The sequence below is a fragment of the Carassius carassius genome, chromosome 33 (assembly GCF_963082965.1).
Source record: "Carassius carassius chromosome 33, fCarCar2.1, whole genome shotgun sequence".
Classification (NCBI taxonomy): Eukaryota; Metazoa; Chordata; class Actinopteri; order Cypriniformes; family Cyprinidae; genus Carassius; species Carassius carassius.
The window spans coordinates 3,735,492-3,757,968 of record NC_081787.1 but is presented as its reverse complement, the minus strand read 5'-3'; the positions used below and the strand labels follow the sequence as shown (position 1 = coordinate 3,757,968).

Sequence of the window (22,477 nt, the reverse complement as noted above, 5' to 3'; positions counted from 1 at the left end):
TATGGGGATAAACAAAGCTTTGTCATAGTTGAAGAACCAAAATACAGCAGAATGACATGAGTTTACCTGTGATTATCAGTGGATGGGCTGACCTTCTGGCGTGGAGGGGGGACGGGTACAGAGCGACTCCAAAACACATGTGGAGTGTCTGGTAAAGTGCCAGAGTAGATTTCATTAGAGACCATCTCTAGCCCTGAGCAGGGTGGACTTGGAGGTGAACCGGGTGAGTTAGTGAAGGGAGAGCACTGATAACTCGAGGGGGACTCAGGAGGGGTGCAGAGGGCTGGGGTGCTCAGACGCTCCTGCTCTGACATACTCCTGAATATGGATGGAGGAATTCCTCGATTTAACCTACGGGGCACTGGGGGTAATGGATAACTATTCCTTAAACCTGGTTCACAATGGCCCTTTTTTGATTCAGTAGATATCTCAACAGTGTCTGTACTGGAGGATGAACCCTCTGCAACTTTAAAAAGTGAATCCTGAGATGACTTCTGATGAGGTTGTGCGTCATGTTGCGTTGGTAAAGAAGTTTTCTCTGCTCTCAGTCTGTGGAAGACAGTTCTTGGTTTTGGTACCGGCTTTACAACACTGTTGCTACGCTCTGAGAGCGAGCGCTTCACTTGTGCACAAAGATTCGGGGCCGAGCTGTTATGTAAGGCTTCTAAGGAACTGCCAGGACTTTTTGAAGGAGAATGAGGCTGAGCTTTGACAGGGGTCACTTCGTGAATAGCAGAGTCTGAGTTACAGCGATCTAGCGAGGGCTGTTGACAGATCAGCTGAATGTGCTCGACTAATTTGAGGATACGCTTCCTGTGGCCGGTGGCAGTGACTCCCACCCTGTTCAGAGCCACATTGTCCACATGGCAGAAGTCTCGGGCGAGGAGAAAGCCTGCCTGACGGAAATGGTCCAGATACCTCTCGAGGTGGACGGAAGCCAACAGGTCCTCTGCATCTGAGCATGGACCGATTGTTGCCATAGTGTGCATGGGTGCTCATTCGGCTGCATGCAAAACAGCAGCAGTTCCAGCCAAGAGTAGAAGACGACACCAGTCCTTCATCTGAGAAAACAAGTAAAGAAAATAGGTTTCATTACAATAAAGAGACATCTTTACCCCAAAAATGAAAATTCTATCATCATTTGCATCAAATAGTTGACGGTAGCCATTGATTTCCATAGTGGGTATTTTTTTCATACTACGGAGGTCAATGGCTACAGTCAACTGTTTGGTTACCAATATTATTCAACAGAAGAAAGAAACTCATATAGTTTTGGAAAAACTGTGAGTAAATAATGAAAGAATTTCCATTTTTTGTGTGAACTATCCCTTTAATCCACCAATAATTCGATCTACCCTCAGTGCAGTAAATAAATAATATGTAAATACACTACATTATACAAACAGACTAATGGAAGTTTGTAAAAAACACAGTTAGTAACAATGAACACTCAGCTGAAATTGCTTCAATACAAATAGTAAATATGTATAGTTCCATAAACTCCTTGTCTTGCATAAACATAAATATAAATATAATGAAAATGTCCATGATACTCATTTAAAATGTTGTAAATTTAAAGGCATGCTATATCATAAAATATGAGGGTGTAAAGAAGTTAAACAGTTTTGGAAAGATGTGAAAGAAATGATTCCTTGATGTTAACATTTCACTGTGACTTTCATTTTTTTAGTTAATTTATAAGGAGATTAATTAAAAAAAAAGTAGAAAATGTATATTTCTAAACGAACATCCTGCAAGTAAAACAGCTTATTAATTTAAAATGAAAATGCATTTATGCACCAATTATATGACTTTGCCTGAAAGAAATGGTTACAAATATGCCAATGGAAAAGAAAACGTATATTTTAAAGGACACGTAAGATATTTGATGGTATTTAGGGACAATTCAAACGTTTTTTTTTATTTATTATTATTTACTTTGTGTTTATCACATTGGTTGTCTCTTGTATTGTTGGATGTGCCCTGTGTTGTACAATTAGCAATTTAATAAAAACAACAACACAACAACAATAATAAAAACAACAAGCTATTTATTTCATTTAATATTAATAATATATATATTTTTTTATTAAGCTATTATACTAGATTTTTGCCTAAATGCAAAGAAAAATTAAACTTACAAAAATGGTATTGTCCACTTCTAAATTTGACAAACAAAAGACATGGCTGATAGTTGCTGGGAGGTTAATGGTCGTTTTTGACAGCGAGCATTTTCCAACTGAGACTGAATCACCCAGACATTTGCAGATGATGGCATGACCCCATTTATGACACTTTAAACCACCGAATTGGAACAAAACAGTCACTGACCGAACAAAAAAACAAGTCTTTGTTCTTTTTGAAAAAGAGCATTCAGAGTGGACACAAATGGGAATATTACAATATCACAAAGCATCATAAGCTGTAATGAAGTACATGCAAGGAATGACAATACGGCCATATTTCTTCAAACTAGTTTTAGAAGCCTACGTTTGTTGAAGGAAAGTGGTTGAAAACATGAGCGAACTAGCCAAGAAAAAAAAAGACTCCACTAGGGTGGGCCTGGGAGAAAATCCACATGGGTGGGGATGGCATAACTTTGGGAGCGACCCAGTGTGAACGCTTTCTATAAACAAACATTCCTGACACTTTCCTGACTGCGTGTCCAAAAGACTGACAGCAGTTGAGAACGGTGGCCTAAGAGGAATCTCAAGGCTATGAGCGGCATGCGGTCAAACCCAGGAACAGAGCTGGTAGTTTTCATGACCTCCAGGAGGGGCGGAGCCTGACGGGTGAGAGTGATGATTGGATAAACGCTCATCTCAGGGTGTACATCTCAAACCCACAAAGGATACATAGTGTTCTCTCTCAAGGACATCTCAAATTGGAGGTAATTATGAGCACACTTTCTATCTGCGGCAGACATCACAATCGCTCCACAGTAATCATGAATCGCAAAAAAAAGTCAGAAATGTGTTATAAATGTGTTATATGTGGTCTGTTGCACTTCACAACACTCAGTCAGAGTAGAAAAGCAGACGCTGGAAGGCCGTTAAAAAAGGGCTGATGAGTCATATCCTTTGTCTGGACTCTGGATGCTAACCTTTGGTTTGACCACTCTGATTCACTGGATCCCACGGTGAGGGGGAGGCAGGAAGCTTGTGAGGCGGACTGATAAAATGTGACCTGAGGAAAGGAGAGAAACGGGTCCGGGTGTTGTCTTTTTCCCCCAGCAGCAATGCAAAAAAACTCCCTTCACCGTCAAAGAATTCACCCTGAAGCCCTTAATCTACAGACTCAATTCAGATTTGTTCTGTAGATAATTTCAGTCTCGAGTATGGTGCCTGTTTTTGCTTCTTGTAAATGTTTACATTTTAAATCAAAGGGGTCATATGATGCTTTTTTAAAGATCGTTATTAAGTGAAGTGATATTCAGCCAAGTATGGTGACCCATACTCAGAATTTGTGCTCTGCATTTAACCCATCCAAGGTGCACACACACAGAGCAGTGAACACACACACACACACACTGTGAGCACACACCCGGAGCAGTGGGCAGCCATTTATGCTGCGGCGCCCGGGGAGCAGTTGGGGGTTCAATGCCTTGCTCAAGGGCACCTAAGTCGTGGTATTGAAGGTGGAGAGAGAACTGTACATGCACTCCCCCCACCCACAATTCCTGCCGGCCCGGGACTCGAACTCACAACCTTTCGATTGGGAGTCCGACTCTCTAACCATTAGGCCACAACTTCCCTTAACTTCCGTTATTTTGTGTATTTGGCCAACTGACCCAGTGCATTGTGATTGGCCAAACACTGCAAGCACTCGTCAGAAATGTAACCCCCCCCCCCATCCATAATCGCGAGCTTCATCTTTCTGTTCTTACAACGTTTAGGGCTGTCGCGATAACCGCAATATTGTAATACCGCGCAATTGACAAGGGAACCGCAGAGGAAAGATAGCAACCGCAGTGTTGTATTTTTTAATGAGGCTGTGGCCTTCTTGTTTTTTCAATTTTTTCACTGTGCATTCAATGTTAAATAAATTAATGATACAATATGGTTACGACTGTAATTTTCTCGCGAGCCGTTGTAGCTTTATGTTGCTTCGTTTGTTTTGAATAGGCCGGCTGAAACGATGGGAGGCACTCGATCTTGTCCCAAAACCTAATGTCACGTCACCAGTTTGGGAACATTTCGGCTTTCAACCCAATGAAATGGGCGAGCCAGCGAATATAGATGAGCCGATATGCAAAATTTGCTGCAAAAAGTTTCCTGTGACGCGGCAATACATCTAAATTGAGGTCATCGGGACATTCTAAAACGCTTAACGTGAAAAACGCTTAACGTGGTTTAATGTACTAATACAGTGATATTAACAGACCAAACTTACTAAACATCATATTAATAAAGTATACTATCTACAAAAAAAAATTTGATGATCCCTGAATATGAATTCAACGCGTTTAATAACACGTTAAGCCTTTTCCTCCCATAGAAAACCATCATAAGGCTTAACGTGTAATTAAACGACTTGCATTCATAATCAGGGATAATCTGTTTTTTTTTTTTTTTTTTTTTTTTGTACATCGTATACTTTATTAGTATAATGTTTAGTGAGTTTGGTTTTTAAAAATCACTGTCTTAGTACATTAAGCCACATTAAGCGTTTTCTTATAACGGTTTTCTATGGGAGGAAAAGGCTTAACGTGTTATTAAACGAGTTGCATTCATATTCAGGGCTCATCTGATTTTTTTTATAGATAGTATACTTTATTAGTATGATTTTTAGTGAGTTTGGTCTGTTAATATCACTGTCTTAGTACATTAAGCCATGTTAAGCGTTTTTCACGGTAAGCGTTTTAGAGTGTCCCCTGTCATCCAGCGCAGCTGCCCCCTCAAGAATCAGGTCGCGGAGCAACATCAAAAAGAACAGCTGAGACCAGTACCAGCCGACAGTTAGGAGTAGCTGAAGCCTTTGCTAAATCTTTCAAATACAGCAGTGAAAGTAACAGGCATACCTGCTGAAGTCACAGACAACCTCCGCGTCAGTGCCCATACCAAGAGAGTGTGAGCAGATAACGAGCTCACACGCTTTCTGCATGAGGAGTGCATCAACTCCAACGCGAATCCACTGTCCTGGTGGGCCAGTGGTGGCGCGATAATCAGTCTAGATTTCCGCTGCTATCCAAAGTCGTGCGCAAATATGTGTAATACATGTTAGAACTCTTTGATTTCTTCAAAAAAAAAATTATTGGAAAACGCATGTTCTTGTTGCTGTTTGGCATTTAACAATAAACAAAAATGCTTTAAAACGTGTCTCTCTGTCAGTTAAAAAAGCAAAAATATATGCTACATAACTCAACGATAGAGATTTGTATGCAGCAAAATCAGGATAAATTAGATATGTAAAAAAAAAAAAAAAAAACCCCGCCGGTAATACGGCATATCGCGCTATTGAGCCACCCATAATAACCGCAGGGGAAATTTCTTAACCGCGACAGCCCTAACATGCTCTGTTGTAAGTAACGTTAATCTTAAAGATTCCTAAATGCATCTACTTCCGGAAGGCCAAATAAATCCTAGATACACACAGCATTTCCTTGACATGTCTGCTTCAACACTAACTGAGGTTAGTGAAACCACGCCTTCTTTCTTTGCGTGAACATTTGGGTGGCATTGCGCAAATATTTCCACATAGTGACATAGACATGTGGGGGCGTGTTTAAACGAACCGTTTTAGGGGGGCGTGGCAGAGTATTAACTTTGATAAAGAATATCTCTTTGGATTTGAGACTTTAGTCTTTGCAACTTTACAGATCTTCTTCATGCACCAAGAGCTTGTAACACTAGTGGTAGTGAGGATGTCATGGTAATATTTGCTGACTGTATTGCAACTCGTCTTCTCTCCTACATCTGTTTGCACAGTAATGACAAAATGCAGTTAATGACAAAATGGCTCTGAATCAGCATTTACACTACAGCTGAAAATGTGTTCTTTGAAAGAAATTAATACTTTTATTCAGGAAAGGGTTTTGTCGTGGCAATTTCAGTGAGACAAAAGTCTTTTGAATATTTATCTAGGACATTAAGAAACTAAAATGTAATTTCTGTCTCTCACACTTGTCTTGAACACACACACACACACACACACACAAATACATTTCCTGTCATCTCTCAGCTCATTGAAAACTCAAGCATACTAAAGCAAACTGAGACATCCTAAAGAACACTCTTTAGTACACTGAAGCAATAATACAGAAAAACATTTCCTCCAAAGATGTATTAAACTGATCGAAGGCTGCAGTAAAGACACTTATGATGTTACAAAATATTCTATTTCAAATAAATGCTGTACTTCTGAACTTTCTATTCATTTATGGCTTTCTCTTCATTTAACTGTGGATCTGCCTCTCTAAACTGACTGTAAGTATGATTTCTCACAAAATAGCTATGTTCACGCATTTTTGAGTGATCACATCATCTCACATCATCACACAACCTGTACAGCCACCACATGCACCACAGTTATAATTTTGTGGCTAATTCAGCAACTATTTTGCAAAGAAAATGGAAGCCAAGAAAGGTCAAAACCACAATTTCTACATTTTACAGCACACAGTGCATTAGTCAACTGATTTGCTACTCAACAACAGACAGCACAGTAAACCTCCATCTGTTTATTATCTTTATTGATATTAATAGTATAGCCTTTATTCAAGGTTAAGGATTTGTACAAGCTAACAAGCCTAAATATTCAACTTAACCTGCACAGTTTGTGCAATAAAAATTACCAATACCCCAAACCATGCAAAAAATAGATGCATTGGAATGACACACTACAGACGGGGTTGTGTTTTTCTAATGAGCGCATTCCCTCTAGGGATCCCTCCAGGGGAAGGGACACTTGCAGATAAGGTCTCAGGCAGGCCTGTTCTCGTAGATGAAGGTCTAGACAAGGTAAAGATGGTGGCTGGAAACAGCAGGACACCAGAACCATCTCATTCCAGCAGCATCTTCAAATCATCCTCCACATCTTCAATCGCAGATCAAGATGCCGACCATCTCAAACAACAATCAGCATGTATTTTGCTGGGAAACCTGTGCAATGCTCTGCTCTGTCTGCTCCGCCCCAACTAGATTTATCTTAATGGCCGATCTGGGTTTTCTCCGAACTGAATACACAGGATACAGCTGTCCCTCAAACAAAACCCTCCTCCTCTCCCTCGCTAGAGGAAAAGAGATACGGTGCAAGATACACAGATAAACTGGAGATCTGCAAACCACAAAAAGGGTTGACACATTGATACTGTTGCCTAAAATCAAACTGATTTGAATGAGGTGGCACACATAAAACCTAAAAAAAGCACTTTCACACAGTCTATAAGCTGTGCCCTTGACAAGCTCCTCTGGTTTTTTAAAACTGCCATAAAACAACTAATATTTCTAAAATTATTTAATGTAAATGCAACTAACAGAAAAAGTCTTTCAAGGTCAAAAAGACATTGGCAATCACACTGAGTTTACGCAATAAAAGAGCCACTCATTTTAAAGAGCCAACTGACTGTGTCTTCACACACATTTCCTGTACCTTTCACAACCGGATTACCAAACGAAGCCAGTGGTGATGCATGTTTTCTAGCAATGAAGTTAGTAAACAAGACTTGCGTTAATATGAACTCATAACGTCATACTAACCAATCACTCTATAGTTATAGAAAACAACATGCATATTACCACACATTTTTCATTTACAATACAACTGTTTCCTTTGCATGCAATTCACAGTTTTGTTTAAAATGTAAAAATGAAAAGCTGTTAAACCAGGACACACATACACTTTTTCAGTGCTTAGAGTGTCCTTCCTGTGATACTTCCTTTTTAAAGGGACACTCACCCAAAAATTTTAATTCTATCTTCACTTACTCACCCTCATGTCATTTTCTAACCAATAAGGCTTTTGTTCAACTTTGGAAAATATTTGTAATATTCTTCCATCATTTTTGTATTTAAAGTCAAGACAACCTAAATTTTCATGCTTCTAAAAAAGTACAAAAAGACATTGTAAGAGTAAGCCAATATGAATCGAGCAGTTCAATCCAAGTCTTCTGAAGAGACATGATCACTTTATGAACATTAAATTTAAGCTTTTATAGACACAGATCAATGCAAATACAAAGAGCATATCAAACATGCAATAAATATCATTATTATTATCAGAAGATTTCAATTAAACCGTTCCATTCATATTGGATTACTTTTGTGATGTGTTTTCTATCAAAGTTTTGGTTTGCATGGAATTTTCAATGGACAGAAATCTCTCAAGGTCCTTTAAAAACATCCTAATTTGTGTTTTAAAAATGAACAAACATCTGGGTTTGGAATGACACAAGGATAGTTGATGACAGAAGATTCATTTGTGAGTGAACTAACCCTCACATAATCTGGCATTTCTGCAACCTTTTTTGGCAGGTCTCCCAAATATCAAGTAACTAGAGCAAAACATGTTTTGAATTTTCAGTTACTTAAGTTGTTCATGCTTGCAGTTTTTTTTATTTTTTTATTTTATATTGAATAGTCCATTAGTCAACTGTGATGGCAATCATGCTTTGAGCCCTTTTTGGCAACAACCTAAAAAGCTGTCAATCCCTGCTATAATTCATGTGAAAAACAACACTATCGCAAACCGTAATGGAATGAAATGACCGTTAGTTCCCCAGAACTTAATGGGAAGGAAAACCCTTCTGTAACAGAATGATCCCTATGTTTTTGGATTGCTATCTGAACAGTAATCTGTATCAGCAGGAAAATTACTTGTTAGCAGGAAAATAACTTGCATTTCAAATGATGTTTCATACTCTCATGAGATTCAAACAGCACAACTTTGAAGGTTCTGTACTTCTAGGCAGTACATGCAACAGGAAGTGAAGAGCATTCAGTAAATGGCACAGGCACTGACTTATTGTACAAATAAATTAAATAAAGCCTTGGCTAATGTAATTCAGTCTCATGGGAGGACAGTGAGAACGCAGTTTAAATGAGTAACTTTATTTACATTTTTTATTTCTTTGTTTGTTGTTATTTTTTGCACGATTATTTCTACCTTTTATTTATTAATAGAAAAGCATGCTTCATGACCTATTGATCGCACTGCTCTGTGGGTTGTGATGGAGCCAAAGGAGAAAAAAATCTCTAAACATCTTTCCCTCTCATATCCTACTCAAACATCCCTGGGCAACCAGAACGAACAATTAGTGGAAGCTGACGAGTCAAAAGCAATTTGTAAAACGCAGGAATCAAGGAGGCTTCTGGGATGCAGTGTGCTTGGGGGGGGGGGGGATGTATAAATAACAGTGAAGCACTATTGTGTGACACAATACAGCATTGTTCACAACTGGTGGCGGCCGCGTAGCTGAGATGACAGAACACACTTGTGTATTAATATGCTGGATGCTTGCTCAAACACATATTGAGATCTCAGTGCTGGATTGAAATCACACTGCTGCAAGATAACCTACTCGTTCACATTTAAGCTCTATCTGATCACTTAATGCCCCAAAAAAAAACAGCTAATAAAATAGAGAGAATTCAAACTAAAGCACAAATTTTGAAGCAGCAAATGCATGCACACATAAAAACACATGAGAACATAAATTTCTATAAAAACTTTCCTGCATTGCAGTATATTTGATATGGGTAATTAGGCCTGTCACGATAACAACTTTTCGTTGTGCGATAAATTGCTCCAGAAATAATTGCGATATTGACACTTTAAAGACCATTTTATGCCACTGAACATATAATCATAATGTAACAACATAATAATGCAAGAAGGCCTTGACACTTCCAAATGACAACAAGCTTTTAATTTGCAAGAATATTTAGATCGTGGAAATTAAGTATCAAAATACTAGATATCTTAAAAAACTTCAATAAATAGTCAAGAAACCCTTTCTAACAAAAAGTGCAAAGTAAAATCCAAAAAAAGAAAAATGCACAAAGAACTCCTATGGAGATTTTTCTATCTGCAGATATTTCTGCAAATTAAGGGTGCACAGTATTGCTAAAAAAACACAATCACTACTTAGCAATCCGTATGCACAAAGGCACAGAACCCTAAACAAGACCATATCTGCAGATGAAACTTTTTTTTGTAGAAGCATTTTTTACATTTAAACTAGCACCTCATGACTACATGTTATGTACGAGAAGCTGCAAAAGACACAGGCGCAAATTAAATGTAAAAAACATGGTGACATTGATTTTTAAGTGAATATAATGGGCGATATATTGTGTCAACAAAAATGATTGAGGTCATGTACATTAATTGCGCGAAAAGTCGATACATTGATTATTGTGACAGGCCTATTGGTAATATAATTTAGTTTTGCTTGCTCTACTTGTATATTATATTATATTATGTTATATTATATTTTATTTTATTTTAATTACATTCATTAAATAATCCTGAAATGTATGACCGTTTCCACATAAATATTAAGAAGCGCAACTGTTTTTAACATTGACAATAATAATAAGCATTTTAAAATCATAGAAAGATTTCTGGATGTGACACTGAGGACTGGAGTAATGAAGCCAAAAAACAGCTTTGCCATTACAATAATAGTTTATATTTTAAAATATATTACAAATAGAAAACAGTTGCTTTAAATTGTAATAATATTTCATGATATTAGTGTTTTTATTGTATTTTTTTATCAAATAAATGCAGTTTTGTAGAGAATTATATTTAAAAAAAAATACTAACAACCCCAAACTTTTGAATGTTATGTAATATTATATTATATTATATTATATTATATTATATTATATTATATTATATTATATTATATTATATTATATTATGTAGCAAGAGTTTTTCTGTTATAAACCTCTAAAATAAAATTAAACTATACAGGATATGAGCAGAGCTTCAGAATCAGAATAAATAGATTAACTAAATGTCTGCAATATTTCAAAAATAACTGTACAAAAATAAAAACACGGGACTAAAAACCACATCCAGAACCCGTACACATGCGTCTTTCCAAAGATCGAATCCCTGCCAGATCTGAAAATATGTCCCATCCTCCAAGTGTCGTGAAGAGCAGCGAGGGAAATACAGGTCAGATTATGCAACAAGAGATTTATCACAATTAATACACTCGCCCGTGTTGTGAGAACTTAATCTGCATTTAGGAATCTGCTCAGTTAGACATATAGCATACACACGGATCTAAGGAGAATTTTAAAAGTACATGCTTTTATACTTTAAAAGTAATGATTTCTCCAAATTGTTTAGCCTCTGCCTATCTGGCTAAACTTGCTGAAAGAAAAGGCCTCCAAAATGGTATGTTATTCTTGCCAATTCCCCAGTGACTCCCACAGTTGTTGTGTCTGTAAGGAACTGGCAAATTATCTCTGAGTGTTTCTAAATCAGTTCAAGCTAAACTGTGACATTCAGGGCTGTGAATCCTGTGGATATGGGATTCCTCAGTGAGTAACACATCACAGAGCAGATCTTACATGTTACAGATTCAGTGCACTGCTGCTGATCCTGACATGAGAATCAATGGAATTCTTCTGAACAGTCAACACTCTGCTGGGTAATAGTTCAACTCACGACCTTAACTAAAATGTAAGCTTTACCTGACAGCACTTCTACCTCTTCCACAAGGTCTGGGACAATTTCAGACCATTAATAAAAACGAGCTATAATAATAACCGATGGAGCATCAAACTTTATACACTTTACACACTAAACAGCCTTCGGATATATAATAAAACTGCCCACTATAGATTCAACAGACTTGTTAGATGTCATCAAATGTCAGTTTGAATGTAAAAACCGCATCTTACCGTAATTGATTCGCGTTACACATTCCAGTTTTAAACTGCAGTAATGTGAGAGTGTTGAGCTGCTGATGGTTGTGTTTGTTGTGCCGGAGGTTTCTCTGCTGCCGAGCACTGACTGACCTCTTAAAGGGACAGAGACGTGTGTCGAGAGTTTAACTGATCTCCATTCAGTCAAAGCGCTGGTCACACCACAAAAACCTAACTATAGCAGTTACATAAAAAAGCACACACGCAATTAGCCATGTTAAGAATGGTTTAAAATAATCTTCAATAAAGAAGTGCGCTTTAGCACCGATAGCAAACACACATCTCGTATATTTAACATCTACATTTACATCTACAGGATGTTTTTTGTGTGTGTGTGTGTGTGTTTTTTTTTTTTTTTTTGAGATCTGCGATACCTCCATATAATGTTTCCTATGAGGTCACATAGACGTTTAGAAGATGTCTTTAAGATGTTTATGACTTGGCACGTCTGTCAGACATTTGTACACAGCAAATGCTTTCCAGATAAAGATGGCTAATTTTAAAAATCGTATTTGTCATTTTTGTTTTCATGAAGTTGTGAATATTTTCACCACAAAGTCTTTACAGTAGTGTTTTGTGGTCATTTTAAGCCTCTATAAATGCTAGTTTCAGCTGTCTTGCATATTCTAAATAATATTTAATCTTTTAACACTATTTGTGCGTATTTTGCTTAATTTAAGGCTTGAAATGTGGCATATCACATGCAGAGGATATCTCATATTTCATCCAAAGCATGCTTTAACTGGCATTCAGTGAGAGATCACCTTGCAAACAAATCTACACTAACTTCATAGCTATAAATATAGTCAAATGTTTTCAGTACTCTGCAAATCCTACAGTGAAATCTTACATTGTCATATTAAGTGAAGTCATGAGTATTCTGGTAAGTTCACAGTAGGGTGTGTTTATAAGTGTCTGGTTTTAGTTTCAAAATGAAGATGATGTGAAGAATGGCTTGTTCTGTGCTGCAAAAGCAATAGGACTTTGTTGTGAGAGAAAGCCGGAGGGTTCACTTATGAAGTTTCCTTTTCTCCCCAAACAGCCCAATCTGATTGATATAGGCAGGAACTTTTTCAGATGGGAAGCAGGAAGTGCCTGAGACAATAGAGGTTTTGAGGAGTGGTCCTCAGCTGTATAAAGTTGGTGGATAAAGAAAAAGGATACTGTTGTGAATAAACTTTCCTCACTGCCAAAAGAAAGAGGAAAGCATTTTTAATCAAACAACAAATCCTTGGCGGAGATGTACAAAAGTTTCTAAATGATCATCATAAATATAAATCATATTTGTATTTTTATCATTATTCTTCTAATTGATTACCCTTACATTAAGAACTTATAATGTATGTACTTAGAAATTAAAAATCTAAATATTTAATGATCTAATGTATATACAGAATAATGTATAACGATATATTGAATAATAAGGAATTGCTTTTTTTAGTACTATATTGGAAAATATGTGGCAATATATTTATATTTTATTGTAATGTATATCATTTTAAATTCAACAGAACATTTAATTATATATAACTGTGCATGTGATAAAATATAGTATATATATATAGATATAATATGTGTGCTTATAAATATATTTGAACATATGTATATGTTCACATTTATATTGAAATATATATACACGATATTGCACACACATGACCGATATTACAAAAGCATGAACATACATGAAAATACATACAGTATTGTAATATATATTAGTTATAACCATTTTGTCATGACTTTAACGAGACATCCAGTCAAAACATCTTAAAATGTTAAGATCTGTTTTCGGTAAACACTTTTTTCTTATAAACATCACATACTGTATATTTTATATGAAATGTGTGACTATGCAAACAATAAAGTTAAATAAAGGTTTATGAATATGTGTCCAGCTTTGTTTAAACATTTATATTATGTTTACTGATGAAAGAGAAATTAATTAATTGAGTGTTTTGATAAAGCTATTACATCTAATGTAATGTTAATGTTTCAATATATAACCATACTTGTTCCATGTATATATTGCAATATATTAAACAATATAAGCACTAGTTTCCTATATATGGATTTTATTATTTAAAACATTGATTTATATTGGATTCATATATTTGTTTTGTAAGGGATATACAAATAAAAACTTCCAAAAAGCTAGTTTTAGAAATACAAGACCAAACTTTTTATTCTTAAGACACTGCCAAAAATGCCACCAAGTCAAAAGCACACAGACAGATCCAAATGTACTACACAGAATTTATTTTTACAGCTCCTGAGGTCTTTTGAAGGCAGTGAAATACACAGATCTTTGTCACTTTAAGGAAAAAAGGGCGGAAGTCCTTATAATCTGCAACCAGGCAATCTTAGCCTCAGAAAATATGGTGTTTGATCAGTTATATAACTGTTTGACAGAATGACAGAATGAGTTGTGCACCATTTAAGTCATTTAATTAAGTCACATGGGTCACAATAATACAACACATCTGCATTGTGCGCAGGAAACATTGAGCAATAAAGTTATTACACTTCCAAAGTACTTCCTGATACTGTTTATATAATTTTACATGATTGATTTGACCATACACTATAAAACGTATCCGTTAAACACATCTAATACAACCAGACCCTTCCTCAGTATATGGACATAGAATGAAGGTCTCTGCAAAACAATATAAGGTTATTTTGTTCAGTCCAAAAAAAGGGAATGTATGATTTACCCTTATGATAAGGGAACCATCCACGTCTGAGAATGACACACAGTCGCTTTCACATACACACAGACCACAGGAGAGTCAGTGTGTGTTATCTTAGGTCTCATCATCATCGCTGTGGTGCTGGGCTTTCTCCTCACTCGCACTGCTCTCGTCGATGTTCTCCAGGGAATCTGCTCTCTGCACTGTCAGGTCAGCTACACTGATGCTGGGTAGTGTGTTCTGCTCCGGGTACCTCCACGGCTTCAGATTGGGCTCGTGTTTCCGCTTCCACTCTGGGTACTTTAGGCAGGCTTTATATATCTTTTTCATAGCCTGTGGAGAAAAAGGTTGAAAGTTCTGGACCATGCATTTTATATATGCTTTTATTCTAAAACAGGAGTGTCAAACTCAGTTCCTGGATGGCCACAGCCCTGTAGAGTTTCGCTTCAACCCTACTTGAATGCACCTGATACAGATAATCAAGTCCTTCAGGCTTATTTGAAAACTACATGGTAAGTGTGTTGGAGCAAGGCTGTGGCCCTCCAGGAAATGAGTTTGACACCCCTTTTCTAAAACAGAGAATATGTGGCCAAAATAAAACATTGTGTATGACTTGCACAATTATAACCACCAGATGGCAGCAGAAGAAAACTGAAATTTGGGATTGACAAGATCATCTCGAGTGTTGAGTTTTTCAGTGACTTGGGTCATCTGATGAGAAATTTACATTTGAAAAATATTAGTATTGCTAAAATTAATTTAAATGAAATACAATTTCAATCATATTACACAATAACATTGTTTTTGAGCATTTGGAGACTTCTTTTAAATCCATATGGAAAGTATGTATATATATTTTAAATGCCCATATAATAAAAATATATTGTCATATTAAGTAAAAAAAATAAAAAATTAAAATGCATATGCAATATGCAATATGAAATGCATATAAAAATGCATATATGAATAAAATATATACTGTTAACATGTATGGTTGCTACATCTAATACCATATAAAATTTGTCATAATATTTTATTATATTATATTATATTATCTACCCAAAGAATGTACATATATGAAAATGATATATTACCTAATAGGTCATATGTATGGCAATATCAGTCTCGATATACAGTACGGCAAAATATGTCATATATTACATTTCCACATGCATGGGAGAACATTAAAAAATCTTACCGACCCCAACCTTTGAATGGCATTGTTTGTATCATTCTCAAACACCATTTTTAGAATCTCAGAATAATGAACAGTTATTTTAAATACACATATTATGCATTTCAATTATTTAAAAAAACATGATGTAAAAAGAAAATGTCTTTTCCAGTTACCTTTGGTGCCACTAACTGTGAGGCCCTGTTTACTACCCACTTGGGTAAAGACCCTGAAAAGAAATCAAGATAAAGTTTTAAACTAATACATAGATTTATATATATATTGCTGTAAAAATATGCTCAGAGAACAAATATCACCATAAATGTAAAAAAAAAAAAAAACTGTTCACCTCTGAATGAAGCTGCAATGCAACAATTTTGTGGTGTTTTTTTTTCATAAACTCTCTTATGGACATTGTACGCACTTTAATTTTCCTTTTTTTGTCCCTGAGTCTGCTGTACAGATGCAATACACTGAATCTGAGTGTCTATCCCACAGGTCACAAACAGCTGGTGCATCACAGCAACGGAAAACATTAATAATCAAAGCCATCCTTGGAGCAGCACGGAAAAGATGACATCAGCAAATTCATAAAATATGTGTAAAGCAGGAGTTTCAAAGGCTTCCTGGCTCCCCACTCTTTACAGCAAATGAGCATGGATGGAAACATGGATATGACTAGGCCTTCAAGACATTAAATAAAATTACACCACAAAATACACCTTCAGTCTAACCACTGTAAACAGCCTAAGAGTTGAGTAGACATGCATGTTCACGGTGTACTTTTCCACCAAAAGAAGGGCCAAACTGATGCTGTGACCCCAGCATTCTTAATATTCAAAGGTATTTTACCATAAATGATAATGATAATGGAAACCTAGAAGAAGTTCACCTCGTGGATCCACTTGCGTCAAGTAATAAAGAGTGCAGCAGTTTGCTCCATTGGATTGGATCAAGTACCCAGTGAGTAAAGACACAGCTCTGACGTAATCCTTCTTTGGTGGGTATCCCTGAAAAATAGCAACAGTAAGAGTTTAGTTTCATTAGAATGAGTCAATGTTGAAAGATGTAAGAATGTATAGGATATACAAACAGTTTGACCATTATTTGACCTAAACGAAGATATTAAAGGTACATTTAACCCAAAAATGAAAATTCTGGTATCATTTACTCACCCTCAAGTTGTTCCAAACCTGTATGAGTTTCTTTCTTCTGCTGAAAATTGAAGATATTTTGAAGCAAACGGTTGTTGGTACCCATTGATTCCCATAGTATCGGGGGAAAAACTACTATGGAAGACAATGGAAACCAGCAACAGTTTGGTTACCCACATTCTTTAAAATATCTTATTTTGTGTTCAGCAGAAGAAAGAAATTCTTACAAAAAAAAACTTTCTCAAAATATTGTGAAGCTCATACACAGCTACGCACCAGATAAATAGATAAATAAATAGATAAACATTTTACATATATATATATATATATATATATATATATATATATAGCAAAACTGCAACTCTGTTACACAGTATGCAACTATGTTATTGTAATATTAATAGTGAAAAAAACACAAGATAGAGCCAGTTGCCTTTGTATGAAATACCAGTTTCTTTTACCCAGATTAACAGATATTGTCATGGACAACATTAGTAAACATCTGACTGTGACTGACCAATCAGAATGAGGCATTTCAAAGAGCCGTATAATTTATGTCATGACATCAACATCTTGTGTCAGATTTTCCATGGAGAAAACAATGAAAGACATAAGCCTGTTGATGCTAGACATGTAATTATTCATTACAACATGGGGATTTGATCACCCGACGCTGTACTTGATACCTCTGTCAGACTATTGCCACTGATCAGACCTCTTCTGTTTCAAGCGGCTCAAGACCTGGAAGGCTGACCTACATACCAACTGACATACTGTGCTGGACTATATTGTTACCTCTGCCAAAATGTCTCATAAAATCCGAGCTTCTACAGACCTAACGATCCAGACCAAACACAGACATACCGGGTGTTTGACCGAGTAGTTGATTATCAGATAGTCATTGCCAAGAGGAAGCCATGACCGCATGGTGACAAAGTCTCTGTTCTTCAATGGACTTGGACATTTCCCTGTACATAAAGAATGACATGCTTTAGAGTCCTGGTAAAGTATGAAAAGACAAGAGGGTAAACTTGCTCCTATGCAGTACATTATGAGTGCCTTATATATATATAATCATCACTTTTTTTGTGATATTTTGCAAGAGACTCCTCTTAAATTGTCACTTTAAATCACTATCATCAATATCCCTTTATAATTTATTGCTGAAATCCATGCATAGTATACCTGAGAGCACCACATAAACAACTCAATGATTTCCATATTTGCAGTTTAACTGTAGAAATTGCACTCCATCATAAAATGTACTGCAGCCACCCACAACTCTTATATTGTATATTACACTCTTCATGGTAAGAAAAACTAGACTTTAAAAAAAAAGTGTGTTGGGGTGTTTCTCCAGGAACAGGGTGGAAATAACAGCTCAGTTGCGAAAGAAACAAAGGAGTGACTCACAGGAATAATATCCTACATCTGCATTAACTGTTAGCCTTCCAATATCGAAAGTGTCGATCATGTTGGTGTCCCATTTTTTCCGGTAGCTCGTGTCGTGCAAGACGTCGTAGAGGGTCTCTGCTGTCACGTCCTTGCACACGATTCGCATCTAAGAGAAAAAACAGACATCATCGCACTGAGTCATTCAAATCTTAAGAACCTTTCCATTACAGTTGAATACAAAGTACACAAAGTACTGAAAAAATCTCCTGTAGTTTTCCCTCTGGTGCAGCCGTGATAAAGCGCTGTCAGATTTTGAATGCACTCTGTTGCTAGGCAGATGAAAAATGAATGCTTTCCACTGTGCTGACAAGGCCCTGCTACCATTTATACATAGATCTATTCATTTCCTTATCTTTGAAAGCCCTGCTTTCTGTGTGATTCAGCCATGTCGGGTCACAAAGAGCAAAAGTTGACACAGCAAACAGTGAGTATAAAAGGATCCTCAGTGGAGTGGGAGATACAGTGAAGCTTTAGATTCAAGTTGGCTTGCATTTGTATTTCAAGCTCTTGTGTTGAGCCAAACCCTGTTTTTTTTTTTTTTTCACGTATACTGCAGCTACCTTATCCTGGGTTGGTAGGAGGGTCAGGTAATCATGAATACATCAAATGCAATGTGATCAGATATTGTATGGCTCTACGACGCAAGAAACCGTGTAACCCAATCAACTCTACCCTGGCATCATTTAATAATTTATCCCCAACCCCCCACAACCCCAGCTTGATCAGTCGCTGCTTATTTCCATTAGGTTCCTTGGAACAAGTTTTATTTAGTCTCTATGAATGGAATGTCGTCAAAGCCTACAAAGCTCAATTATTCATGAAAAGAACGCATCGGTGGCCCTGAGAGCTGCGTGAATTATTGACGAAGGTCTGTCATCTCCTTTCATTTTTGCAGCTGTTACAGGTCTAAATAATATCCCCACACCTGCCTGTAACGTTGCTGAAACAGCCCTCATGCATAGGTTCAGGACAGAAGGACAGAAGTGCTTTTACACACACACAAAAAACACACAGAAAAAGGCCCAACTGTGGCAAGCCAGCAGGAGGGAGTCAGGTTTCATCATGTGAGCCTGCTGTTACCACAGTTTTCCGCTCTTAATTTTTCAGCACATCTCATGAGTGCAGTCCGTCCCTGAGAGACCGGTCTTTCATCTCAGAGACCGTGGATCATGAAGTAGTCAGGCCTGGCCTGCCCCACTGTACGCTGAGTTTCCCCTGGGCAAATAGCCCATATCTCTGTTTGTTTCTTTAGGATTTTCTCTGAAAGAGTCTGGAGTCTGTGAGGAAAGCTACTGTTCAGGAGCTTAGAAGATATACTGTACTACTGTTTTTTGTACAGCGCACACTGATATACTGCTGTTCCACAGGCAATTTATATTCAAGTCTTTGGTTCACATGCTAAATCTTTGTATACAATTCTGTAGACTACTAAATATAAAAACTGTACTACTACTATAATAATAAATAACAACTACTAAATAATATTTTTTATGTTTTGAATGAAGTCTCTTATGCTCACCAAAGCTGCATTTATTTAATTAAACAAAAATAGAGTAAAACAGTAATATTTTGAAATGTTATAACCTGCTGAAACTATTTGAATATATTTTAAAATGTCATTTATTCCTGTGATCAAAGTTTAATTTTCAGAATCAATACTCCAGTCTTCGGTCAGTCACATGATCCTTCAGGAAATATTTAAAATTGATAATTTGTTGCACAAGAAACATTTATTATTATTCTGAAAACTGTTGCACTGCTTAATAGTTTTGTGGAACCTATGATAAATTTTTCTTAGGATTCTGTGAAAATGCTCAAAAGGATAGCACCTTTTGTAACATTATATACATGTCTTTACAGTCAATATTTACATTTACATTTACATTTATTCATTTAGCTGACGCTTTTATCCAAAGCGACTTACAATTGCTATATATGTCAGAGGTTGCACGCCTCTGGAGCAACTAGGGGTTAAGTGTCTTGCTCAGGGACACACTGGCGTTTCACAGTGGATTCGAACCCGGGTCTCTCACACCACAGGCATGCGTCTTGTCCACTGTGCTAACACCACCCCATACTAATACTGGTAATGGGGTGGTGTTAGCACAGTGGATTAATACTAATAATACTAATACTTAATAATACTGGTGCATGAGCTGTAAAACAAAACTATAAATCAATAAATGGTTTTTAAACACAAAAGGGTAATTTGGCTATGATAAATTACGTCCTAAAATGCATAGGTCAATAGAACATCAACTTAGTATTATTAACCTGAAAACCATATTGGAAATCCATCTTAGGTGTTTTTTACCATTTTACCAATGGTTTCTAGCTGGTTATTGTTGCTGCTCTATTCCAGTTAAACAAGTAACTACTCATTAAATATTAATGCGTATTTTTTAGCTAACACTCACTGTTCTCACAGTTACTTTATTTTTACAAGTGACACTTGTACCAGCATCAACGGGAAAACTAGTTAAAATGGAAATTTGCAACACAGATCCCCTTGAATTCAATGACAAACATGACTAGTAACCAAGGTACTGGTAGTAAATAATTAATTAGTCATATTAGTGACTAACTGAATCAATAGGCTACTAGTCACTATTGGATAACTAACTAGTCATTAAAAAAGGAAAAGTAACGCAAAAAAAAAATAGTTTTAAAGAATACACGTTAAAACAGCTTGCCATATTATTCAGCGTTCTCCAGTAAATTAAGGCTTTGGTTCACACAGAATCTGTTTTTTTAGACAGTTCCTATACAAAGACACTGATGATCTGTAATATCTAAAACTATACTAGAGCTGGTCTTATTTAAGAGGAATGAAAGCAAAGATTGTAAACAAACTAGTGTGTGTGTGTGTGAGTGCGTGAGTGAGTGCGTCTATTGATCCGCATTGCAGTGCACTTGCCTTGAGTTTCTGCACAGTTTTGCACTCCTCGTCTCGACACCAAACCGTCACTACTCCTTTGTTATAACGGGCGACCCAGCCATCCTGACTTTCACATTGATCTCGGAAAGATAAGAAATCGGTGTCGTCCGGTATCTGCACTGGCATCTTGCCTCCCGGTGCTGTGAATCAGTCAGGTCTGCAGGGCTGAAAGCTCCTCTCATAAATGATCCGCTCGTTTGTGTCGTCTGCTCCACTTATCGTTGATTTCCAGTTAGTTTTGGAAAACTAAAACGCGGTTTTTGAAGTTGAATCTAACTGTTGCACCTCTGCTTTGTGTTGTTGTATCTAATGTAATTTGGAGCAGGTGTATTTGAGCATCCTCTTCAGACCTGTATCAGTCCCATACTGGAGAAAGGCATTATATAAGTAAGGCATCACGTTACTGCCATGTCGTTTTTCAGGTGGAGCAGTCAAGGGCTCCTTTAGTCAGACTGACTGATGAACCACGGATCAGGTGTCATGTTTGTCAATTTAAAGGATTTCTTTTCCGTGACTGTTTTGTTTAACCTGTGCAGGTGTGTAGCCTGAATCCAGCATCTATTTCCTACTCTATCACCTTCCTTCAGCCTCACTCCTTAATATCATATTGTGCAGGGGAAAAGTAAAAGTCTTTGTACTTTGTACAGATTAGGAAACATGTCCCAAATGAGGTCTAGAAGCACTATTTTGGTGTTCTTTGGAAAGGTGATTTCTTCCAAAGCCAGTAAAATACTTTGTCAGAACATTCAGGTTACCAGCAACCAAAAAAAATATTATTCTTAATAGGAAATATAAGCTATTAAATATCAGATGAACTGTAAAAGTTCATCTGAAATGTCCTTTTGACATAAAACTAATGTTGTGTTGTTTGGATTTAATAAAATGATGATATATTTGGAATTCAGACTGGGATTTACCTTCATAAACTCTGGAGCTCATAATAATAATACTAATAAAGTGTACTGAATTTATGTTTTGGTTGGTTTATCTTCACTTTTATAGCTGAATCGTCCATATGAAGTGTTCCCCGTTCTCAGTTAAGCAGATGCTAGTGTCAGTCACAATGTCTCCTGCAGGAGTCAAATAATATAGGCCCCTCCCTTCTTAATTTGAAAAACACTTACAGCAAAACACATTTATATGATCTTCAAAGATCATTTGTTAAAATATTACTGTTTTTCATTACT

At 36.7% G+C, this 22,477-nt stretch overlaps 2 protein-coding genes across 3 annotated transcripts in view; both read right to left on the bottom strand.

Moving 5' to 3' along the window:
- The window catches only part of LOC132113537 (arf-GAP with Rho-GAP domain, ANK repeat and PH domain-containing protein 3-like), a 38,814-nt gene extending 26,829 nt beyond the window's left edge, over positions 1 to 11,985 (bottom strand). For both annotated transcript variants that reach the window (XM_059521339.1, XM_059521340.1), the window contains exons 1-2: positions 11,859 to 11,985; positions 67 to 1,061 (exon numbers count right to left, since the gene is read on the bottom strand). In XM_059521339.1, coding sequence (XP_059377322.1) covers positions 67 to 989 — 923 coding nt within the window. In that variant the 5' untranslated portion in view covers positions 990 to 1,061; positions 11,859 to 11,985. The remainder of the gene's footprint in view (positions 1 to 66; positions 1,062 to 11,858) is intronic.
- Positions 11,986 to 14,034: 2,049 nt separating this feature from the next.
- LOC132114192 (START domain-containing protein 10-like) lies at positions 14,035 to 21,700 on the bottom strand. The gene is made up of 6 exons (XM_059522310.1): positions 21,270 to 21,700; positions 18,311 to 18,458; positions 17,762 to 17,865; positions 16,636 to 16,753; positions 15,920 to 15,972; positions 14,035 to 14,902 (listed from the first exon to the last, which is right to left on the bottom strand). Exons 1-6 carry the CDS (start codon positions 21,414 to 21,416, stop codon positions 14,684 to 14,686), a joined length of 789 nt encoding a protein of 262 aa, XP_059378293.1. The 5' UTR covers positions 21,417 to 21,700; the 3' UTR covers positions 14,035 to 14,683.
- Positions 21,701 to 22,477: the final 777 nt, after the last annotated feature.